This window comes from Lucilia sericata, unplaced genomic scaffold (assembly GCF_015586225.1).
Source record: "Lucilia sericata isolate MDLA Ls3-8-SP2 unplaced genomic scaffold, ASM1558622v1 Contig002382F_arrow, whole genome shotgun sequence".
Classification (NCBI taxonomy): Eukaryota; Metazoa; Arthropoda; class Insecta; order Diptera; family Calliphoridae; genus Lucilia; species Lucilia sericata.
The window spans coordinates 30,900-41,946 of NW_023996183.1; the positions used below are offsets into that span (position 1 = coordinate 30,900).

Below are 11,047 nucleotides of genomic sequence, written 5' to 3' on the forward strand. Positions count from 1 at the left end.
TATGAAAAGTTTCAAAAAATAATTTGTTTTTGTATTTTATTTTTTGTTGTTTTCTATCAATATTTTTTCTTATTTTCTTTTATTTTATATTTGTTTAAGATACAAGTAAATTAAATGCTTTTTTAAAACTCATCATTAAATTGTTAATTCACGAAAAAATTTTTCTTTTTGACATTTTTTTTTTCATTTGCAAATTTGTTATAAAAATCGTTAAGTAGGTAAGTAAGTAGTATAATTTTTTCTGTCTTATTTATAGTTATTATAACTTTTAAAAAAGCCAATTGTTTTTTTTCGTTATAATTATTAAATATTTGTTAGATTTTATGTTGGTTTTGAAGTAAAGTTTTGTCATTTTGGTTTTATGTAGTATTCAAGGCGTTTTTATATATTTTTATAGTTTTGTTAATTAAAAAAAACGTTTAAGCTTTAGATTAAAGTTATTTTTAATGGTTTTGTTTATATTTATAATTTAAAAAAAAAAACTAATAATTGTACTACCTTTTTTCAATTAATTCGTATATATTTTTCATTAATTCTTTATACAACAGTTTTTTTGTTAAATAAATTATATTATTTAATAAGTCTTGTTTTATTTTTTTTTTCATAAAATTACACCTCATTTTATATGTTTTGCTTATTGATTTAATTATTTTTTAAACTCGATAAAGTTTAGAGATTTATTGCAGAGTAGAGTAAGAAAAGTTTGAAGTTAATTATAAGATTTTTATTAAATTGTTCTTTAGCGTTGAAAAGAGAACGAAAATAAAAAGAAATTATGATACAATAATAAAACAAGATAAAGTAATAAAGAAGGATCAAAGTCGACTTCTAATACGTTTTCTTTAAGTAGCTGTTACCTTTTCCTTAAAGAAACATTGTTACCGGATCACGATCATTAATCGGATTTTCATACAAAAACGCTAAACGGACATTCAAATATAAAACTAAAAATTCATACGTTTCTATAACAAGTGGATATCAGCTACGTAACGACTCGATTCCCAATCGGCCAATAATTGTCAACTTATAGCAACAGCTTCATCAACCGAAAGTCTACTTCCCAGGGGAAATCTTTCAACAATAAAACAAAGAGTACGCATTCAGGCTATCACTGATATAAGTAAAGTTTTTGTATTATTTTTAAAACTAGACTAGTTTAAAAGGTTAGGAAAGTTATCTCTAAAAATCTAGAGGAATTAAAGGACATTGACAAATTGAAAACTTTTTTCGAACCTAAACAATAGCAAGACATTTTTCTTTATAATAGATAAACAAATATTACAAAAGATCATAGAAAACTTTCTATAAGCATAAAAGTATAAGGTTATAGGCCAGTTTATATATGGACTAGTCTTTAGACCAGTCAAAATAGTCTGGCTTACAGTAATCACTGAACAGTCAGTATTACGGACTAATCTTTAGTCAAAACTAATCTATTGGCATAACGAGAAAGTGACTGGTATATAGGTAAGACTATATACTGGTCTATCAATAAACTTGACAGTCATAAGTCATGTGCTCGATTTATACCAGATACTCTGGTAATGGAGTTCACAAAAGACTTGCTAATGTATTTTTCTTAATTAATAATAGACTGGTCTATGGTCAAGGCTATAGACTGGTCTTTGGTCATGAATATAAACTGGGGTATGGTCAAGAATATAGACTGGTCTATAGTCAATACTATAAACTATAGAGTGATCTATAGTCAAGTCTGTTCTATAGTAAAGATTATAGCCTGCTCAATAGTCTAGACTCAATAGTCAAGACTATAATCTGCTCTATAGTCAAGACTATAGTCTGCTCTATAGTCAAGACTATAGTCTGCTCTATCAAGATTATAGTCTGCTTTATAGTCAAGACTATAGTCTGATCTATACTCAAGACTATAATCTGCTCTATAGTCAAGACAATAATCTGATCTATTGTCAAGACTATAGTCTGCGCTATAGTCAAGACTACAAACTGGTCCATACTCAAGACTAGACTATAGATTATTCTAGACTATAGAATAATCTATAGTCTAGACTATAGACTATTTATAGTCAAGACTAGAGACTATTCTATAGCCAAGACTATAGACTGCTCTATAGTCAAGACTATTAATTGCTATATAGTAAAGACTATAAATTGCCCTATAGTCAAGACTATAGACTGGTCTATAGGCTTGATTGCTCTATAGGTAAGGCTACAGACTGCATTATAATCAGCACTATAGACTGGTCTATAGTCAAGACTATTCAACATTATAGACTACTACAGTCAAGACTTAAGTCTACTCTATACTCAAAACTATAGTCTACTCTATTCTCAAAACTATAGACTACTCTATAGTCAAGACCATAGACTATTCCACAGACAATACTATAGACTACTCTACTGTCAAGACTATAGACTACCTTAAAGACAAGACTACAAACTACTCTATTATCAAGACTACAGATTACTCTAAAGTCAAGACTGTAGACTACTCTAGTCAAGACTACAGACTTCTCTATATTCAAAACGATAGACTACTCTATAGTCAAGACTATAGACTATTCTAAGATCAAGGCTATAGACTACTCTATAGTCAAGACTATAAACTACTCTATGGTAATGTCTATAGACTATTCTATCAAAACTATAGACTACCCTATAGTCAAGACTATAGAATACTCTATAGGGCTATAGACTACTCTAGTCAAGACTATAAACTACTCTATATAGTCTGATCTATAGTCAAGACAATAGTCTGATCTATTGTTAAGACTATAGTCTGCTCTATAGTCAAGACTATAGTCTGCTCTATAGTCAAGTCTATAAACTGGTCCATACTTAAGACTATAGATTATTCTATAGTCTAGACTATAGACTATTGTACAGTCAAGACTATAGACTATTCTATAGTCAAGACTATAGACTATAGTGTTTACTATAGACTAGTCTATGACCAGACTACAGTCTTGACTATAAAATAGTCCATATTTTTGACCGTAGAATAGTCTATAGTCTTGCCCATAGAATAGTCTAAAGTCTTAACTATAGAATAATCTATAGTCTTGATTATAGAATAGTCTATAGTCTTGTCTATAGAAGTCTATTGTCTTGACTGTAAAATAGTCTATAGTCTAGACTATAGAATAATCTATAGTCTTGAGTATGGACCAGTTTATAGTCTTGACTATAGAGCAGACTATAGTCTTGACAATAGATCAGACTATTGTCTTGACTATAGATCAGACTATATAGAGTAGTTTATAGTCTTGACTAGACATAATAGAATGGCCTATACTCAAGTCTATAGTCAAGACTCTAGACTATTCTATAGTCCAGACCATAGAGTGGACTATAGTCAAGAAGATATTAGGCTTTTTAACCAATATTAAACAAACATTTTAAAATTCTATAAAAGTTTCCTCGAAAATTCAGCATTATTTCAACACCTTCGACCTAACCTTACTAAATAAAACAACATTTTGTTTTTATTCTTCTTTTTTTAATAATAAAAATAAACATGTAAGTTTTCTTTTTTTCATATAAAAGTATAAATTATAATAAAAAACAACAATTCTAAAAAATTATGCAATTAAAAAGATTTATTATATAAAAAAACAAGTTTAACAAAAACACAAATTTATTATTAATTTTATAAAAAAATATAAAAGTATAAAAATTGAGAATAAAAAATCAATTACTATAAAAATAAAAAAGGTTTTTATATAAATTTTGTTAAAAGAACAAAGTTAAGATTTAGCTATTGTTACGAAATGTTTAAAGAACAGAAAGTAAATATTCTTTTTTTTTGTGTTTAAATTGGGGCTAGAGTTTAAGAAAAATTTAAATTTGTTTTATTATGATTTCAAGCAAGAAACAGCTTAAAGTTAAGTTTCATTTAATTAATTAATTTTTTAAAATTTTAGATTATAAAGTTTAACATTATTTTAAGTTTTTTCTTTTAAGGGATTTTATTTTAGTTTTTAGTTATGTATATATATTTCATTTGCTTTTTTTTTGTTGGCTTTGTTTATATTATAAATATATTATACATGTAGAAAAAAATTATATAAAAAAGTATAAAAAATTGTTTATATATTTTATGTATATATAAAAAAAACAATAATTATAATGAATTTTACTACCCGGTTAAAGTTTTATTATTTATTTTTTTTTTTTTGCTTTTTTGTAAAGTTTTATTTTTTATATATATAATAATTTTTAAAAAATGATTATTTTGTTTTTATATATATATATAGTGTGTTAAAATTTGTTTTTTAAGTTTTGAGAGATTTTATTTTTTTAAAAAAATATATATATATTTTTTTGTTTTTGTAATTATAAAAAAAGACCTTTTTGGTATAAATGTTTTAAACGATATGTATTACAAAAATACTGTAAACAAAAAAAGGTCTTTTTAATTTTTTTTTTATTTTTTACTAATACTTGTTTTTGGGTTTTTAAACACACTATAGTTTAAGTTTTTTTTTTTTTTTGCAAGTTATTATTTTAAGATATTGACTAAATTTTTATATTTTATTTAATAAAAATTCTAGAAAAATTTTACTAATCTTTTATAAGTTTTTTTTTATTAATAATTATGATTTTTTTTTTTTTTGTTTAAAATATAATTTTTTTTTATAAATTTATTGCCAATTTTTGTGTTTGAAGCAATTTGTTTGTTTAACTTAAAAAAAAACATTTTACTATTATTATATATTTTTTATTTGTTTGTTTATATAAAGAAGTCTAAAAAGTTTCAAAAATGTCTTTGCTAATATTTTCTTTTTTTATTATTATTAATTTCATGATAAGTTTAATATTTTTTTATTTACATATTTTTTTTTCATTTTTGTGATTTTTATTAAATATAAAAAAATTAATTTAAAAAACTGTTAAATTTACTAAATTAGTTTTTTTTTTTAATTTTTATATTTTATATTTGAATTTTTTAGCTACTTTTTTTATATAATTATTATTTAATTATTTTTTTATTATTTCAGTTTAAGTTGGAAAAAGTTTTATTTTTTTCTTAAAGTTTTTTTTTATAATAATGTTTTTATTTTTTATTAAAGTTGAAGCTTTAAATATTTTTGCTTTTAATTTTTGTTATAATTAGTTAATATTGCACATATTTTTTTTTTTGTTTTAAAATTTTCTTTTATTTTTTATTGTATCATAAAAGTGTTTACAAAAAAATTTTATAAAAAAATTTTAAAAGCTAAATTACAATTTTTTTTCATTTATTATTAATAAAAATTAAATAAAAAACAGTTTTAACAAGAAATTAATATTTTAACAAAAAACCAGGAGAGAGGGTTAAAGAAAAACAAAATAAACTAATACTGAACACAAAGTAGTTTTTAAAACAATTATTTCAAATAAAAAAAACAAATGCATTAAACAAAATCTTTTAGTTTTAAAACAAAGACAACAAACTTAAAATATTTAACAAAATTAAAAAAAAAAACAAACAAAATTATTATAAAATTAATAAATTATTGCACATTTAAGTTTGTTATTAGGGGGCAAAAAAATTTTTTTTTTCTAAACAAAAATACTTTTTGAAAAATATTCTAAAATAATAAAACTTGTATAGATTCAATATATTAAATATAAGGTCCATTATAAAAGTTATATAAAGCCTTTTTAAAATATACTGTTGCCAGACAACAGATAATATTTCTTTCCAATTGAATTCAAAACTAATCTGTTATTAATTTAAAAATATAGAAGATTCGAATATAATACTTTATAGTACATATTTGAGAAACTAGCTACAGACTAGCTGCCATAACCAGAAGTTTAGAAATATATTGAAATACTTATAATGGACCATTGCTATTGATAAGCATGCAAAGAAATCTATTAAATTGCCAACACATAAACAAAATTAAATTATTATATAAATTAAAAATTTAACACAATTTTTATATTTTATATAAAATATTTTTTTTTTCGAATTAGGAACATTTCTAAACAAAACTAAATAAAATAGTGCAAGGTATCTTAAATATTTGGTAAGAAAATTTAAATATTTTATATGACTATTAGGATAAAAAAAGGTATATTCTTTAAAAAAGGCTAAAGACAGTTTTTAGTGTTCGAATATGAATATTAGTTATTTTTCAGCAAAAATTCAAATTTTTTTACAGTTTTTTTAAGTTTTCGAAAATTCGAACATAATTTCGAAAATTCGACATAACTTCGAACATTGAATTTTTATTCGAAAATAATTTTTTTTGTTTGTAAGTCTCGAAAATACTTTATTCGTTTGTAATTTCTGAAATTAACCAGTTAGAAGTTTTTGTAAGATTTTCGAAAATTCGAACATAATTTCGAACATAGAATTTCTTTTAAAAAATACTTTGTTTCATTTGTAAATTCCGAAAATAATTTATTAGTGTGTAATTTCCGAAAATACCCAGATTTAGTACTTTTTTTCAAGATTTTCGAAAATTCGAACATCGAAATACTTTATTAGTTTTCAATTTCCGAAAACAACCAGATTTAGTACTTTCTTCAAGATTTTCGAAAATTCGAATATTATTTCGAACATTAAATTTTTATATGAAAATTCTTTATTTCGCTTGTAAATTTTGAAAATAAAAAAATTTTGACATTTTTCAAGATTTTCGAAAATTTGAACATTGAATTTTTATTTCAAAATACTTTATTTCCTTTGTAAAAATCGAACATAATTTCGAACATTAAATTTTTATATGAAAATTCTTTATTTCGCTAGTAAATTTGTGATAAATAACAAAATTTTGACATATTTCAAAAATTTCGAAAATTTGAATATTAAATTTTTCAATCGAAAATACTTTATTTTCATTATAAATCACGAAAATCCAACAACAAACGCTTTAAAGCTTGTTTTTAACGAATATAAAAATTTTTCTTGATTTTCGAAAATTCGAACATAATTTCGAACATTGAATTTTTATATCAAAATACTTTATTTCGATTGCAAGTTGTGAAAATTAGACAAATTTTTAAGTTTTTCAAGAATTTCGAAAATTCGAACATTGAATTTTTTTTATCGAAATTTTTACTACAAAATAACTTACTTCGTTATAAATAATGAAAATTAAGAATATTTTATAAATTTTTAACAATTTCGAAATTTGAAATTTCGAACATTGAATTTTTAATAGAAAACTTGGTAAAAATAATGAAATTTCTTATAATTTCGAAAATTTTTTGAGAAAAAATTCTAAAATAGGTCTTATTCATTAAATTAACAAATATTACAAATTTTAAACATTTTTGTGCATGTTCGAAAATTCGAACATAATTTCAAACATTTTTACCATACATATTTTAAAAATTTGTAACAATTTCGAATTAGCATATTATTTATATTCGAATTTAAAATTCTTGAGAAAATCTCAAAAAAATCGTTTTTTTCCAATATTCTTGACCATAGATCTATAGTCTTGACTATAGGATCAGTCTATAGTCTTGACTATAGATCAGTCTATAGTCTTGACTATAGATCAGTCTATAGTCTTGACTATAGATCAGTCTATAGTCTTGACTATAGATAGTCTATAGTCTTGACTATAAGATCAGTTCTATAGTCTTGACTAAGATCAGTTCTCATAGTCTTGACTATTGACCTGTCTGTTAGTCTTGACAAGTCTATAGTATTGATATAGATCTGCTATAGTCTTGACTAAGATCAGTCTATAGTCTTGATTATATATTGTCTATCGTCTTGGCAATAGATCTGCCATAATTTTGGCTATATATTTGTATAAGTCTCGAATATAGTCAGAATCTATAGTCTTGACTAAAGATTGTTAATAGTTGACTATAGTCTGTCTCGTCTTAACTCGATCAGTATAGAATTTACTATAGATTAGTCTATAGTCTTGACTATATATCGGTCTATAGTATTGACTATGGACTGCTATAGTCCTTGACTATAGATCGTCTATAGCCTTGACTCTGATCTGTCTATAGTCTTGACTATAGATTGCTATAGCATTGACTATAGATCTGTCTATAGTCTTGACTATCTAGCTTGACTATAGATCTGTCTATAGTTTTGACTATAGTCTATAGTCTTGACTACAGATCAGTTTTAAGTCTTGACTACAGATCATTCAATAGTCTGGTCTTAATTGTTAAAATTTGTCTGTCTACCAGTTTTGTGTTGAAAAACCTGTCATTTTTGTATAGAAATTGTTTTCTAAAGAATATACCTTTAAAGTTATTTGTATAACAAAAAAAATTGCGAGGACTAACAGACAGAAACAAAATAGTACTAAAACTAAATAAAAATAACACAAAGTACAAGAAAAAATACTGCACAGTTAATAAAAAAATTAAAAAAATAGTATAAAAACAGATTCAAAAATGTGTAAAAATAATATAAAAAATTTAAACAATAACAGAAACATGTAAACTAATAAACAATCAATAAAAAAGTAGAAAAATTTCATAAAAAAAGTTAAAAAACACAATAAAAAAAGTAGAAATATTAATAAAAAAAGTAAAAAAGGTTTAAATGTAAAAGAATTAGTTACAAAATTTAAACTATTTTAAGAAAAATTAAAAAGTATTAAAAAACAAACTTAAAAACTAAAACATTTCTTTTAAAGCTGCTTTGAAGAGAATAGTTAAAACATAAAATTTAGGTAATTTTTTAAATAAAACAATATTTTTGATTTATTTATAATTATTAAGAGTTCTATTGCAAGAGATTTGTTTCTATTTAAAAAGAAGAATTTTTTTATTTCTTTAATAAAAAGTAGTAAAATAACTAATTATTGAGTTTTAAAAGCAGGAAAGAGAAGTTTTTTTTTTGTAAAATATTTATATAATTTATAAATATTATTTACTTGATTGACTACCAATAGTTTAAGCTATTTATTGAAATTTTTTCTATTTCAAAAGTTAACTGTTTGTCTAAGTAAATTTTCATTTAAAAAGTTATTAAGTGTAAAAAAGTTCTTGTAGTTCTTTACAAAATCAAAGAACATTAATTAACATGGTTTAGATTTAATATTTAGTGTAAAAAAGTAAAAAAAAGAGTAACTACTAAAAACTACAATTATTGTAAAAAAACAATACAAAAAAATTATAATAAAAAACAAACAACAGGAGTTTTAAACGAACAATAAAGGAGGAGTTTTGTTTAACAGGGGAAAAAGGTAGTAGAGAAAATTTAAAAAAATTGTTATTAAAAAATTGAAAGCTTTATCGTTACGTTTAATAATTTTTTCTTTTCTATTTGTATTGCATGTTTGCCGTTGCAAATTTGTGTTTACGTTGAGGTCTTAACAACCTACCAACGCCGCCGTTAACACCAACGAAAAGGCACTGCACGTGGCCGATCAGCGCCCTCCTTGACTAATGGTTTGTGATATTCACGTCCTTGACGTGAGTGTATTACCGACCAGCAGTGTTCACAATAGTATTGCAAACAAGTGACATTAGCACAAAAGAAGGGAGCAAATTTACTGCCACATCTTTGTCCCTCGCATTCATCGCACATTTGATCATCTAAGACATAGGGTTTCACCTCAACCCGTTTGTCTATGTCACCGTGTTGCAATTGTACAAAACGTGCCGAGATGGCCGCTATATAACTCTGTTGATTGGAGAAAGCCACACGACCAGCACCTTTGGGATATTTTAATTCGGGATCTGTATCAATGCCCGCATAGCAGACACCACCATATAAACGATCCATAATCATGGCCAATTCGAAGGCCTTTAAGGGTCTTGGCACACCACCCACGAAAACAGTTTTACGCGGATCCAAAGACATGGTGGCATCCAGTACATAGTCGGCATCGGCCAAACGCCAGGGACGTATCTGTACCGGCTTGTCTTTAATGGTGGGCGATGAAACACACAAATATAGTTTATCATCGTCCGTAATGCAAGAATCTATCAATTGCTGTACACTGTTTTCATCCTGGAAGAGTAGAAAAGCATAACCTTTGGGTGGAAAATATGATTTTGATTCGGCTTTGTGTGGCCAGTCCACCACCAAAGGACCAAAGCGTCTGAAAGAACTAGTGATTTCATCTTCATCAATATCCGGTGGTAAACCACCCACAAAGACCTTGCGTGAGAAGCGTGCCGTATGATCGGAACCTTGTGAATGCGGTGAAGAACGTGAAGGTGAATTTAGTTTCATATTTGGATCTAAATATGCTGTGGCACCATTACCTGCTGCAATTGCTACAGCATCCACTTCACCCAAATGATGTTCACTCATTTTTTGGTTGCGCATACGTTCTGCCATTATGGCGGCGGCTGTAACATTATTATCACCACCTGGTCCTACAGCACCCATGCCCATGCGCATAATATCGTTTAGGCAATGATCTAAGGGACGCATATCCAAACCGTTGGGCATATAAGGGCCAGCACCCAAAAACGGCGGTGCATCACCACCACCTGTAGCGCCAGCACTTATGCTGCCATTACCAATCGACAGTGTGGGTACGCCTACAGCCTGGGCAGCATTTATGTCCAGGGTATAGCCGGGTGTGGGTGAAGTTCCCCCTTTGGCGGGAAAAGATATACTGCGTCTATATTTGTTCGGTGAAATGCCAGCATTTGAATTAGGTGAAACACCACCGCTACTACCACCAGCTTGTGAACCATTATAAGGCGAATTGCCACCACCACCAGCTGCACCAGCATGCGGTGGTATGGGCGATGAGGGACTATGGGCCCCGGCACCACCTTCTAGTTGTTGTTGTGGTGGACAGGGATGATTTGGCGATAGCTGCTGTTTGTTGCCAGTTAATCCGCTACAGAGATTAAGAGTAGAGATGAAGTTTTTTTGTTTTAATATAATTTATGTCTTTTTTTTATAATTTAAATTAGAATTTGCTTTTCAACAATATAGGGAAATCGGGTTTAAACCGATTTTAAATTAAAAATAAAAAGAATTAGCATTGAATGATAGAGGTTTTATTTTAAATTAAAGGTGGTAAATAAAATGTTTTTTTTTTTTTAAGCAGGAGATAAAAACAAGGTCAATAGCCGATCTTTCTATTATATTCAGATTGTTTGATCAAAGCCACTATTGATAATTTTA

The 11,047-nt window shown here is 26.2% G+C and overlaps 1 protein-coding gene across 1 annotated transcript; it reads right to left on the minus strand.

The window, feature by feature from the left end:
- Positions 1–8,936: 8,936 nt before the first annotated feature.
- LOC119613857 (translational regulator orb2-like) lies at positions 8,937–10,757 on the minus strand (the record flags this gene model as incomplete). The annotated part of the gene is made up of 2 exons (XM_037969924.1): positions 8,937–10,092; positions 10,168–10,757. Coding segments are annotated over 2 exons (1,393 nt in total), but the record flags the coding sequence as incomplete, so codon positions are not given.
- Between the last annotated feature and the right edge of the window lie 290 nt (positions 10,758–11,047).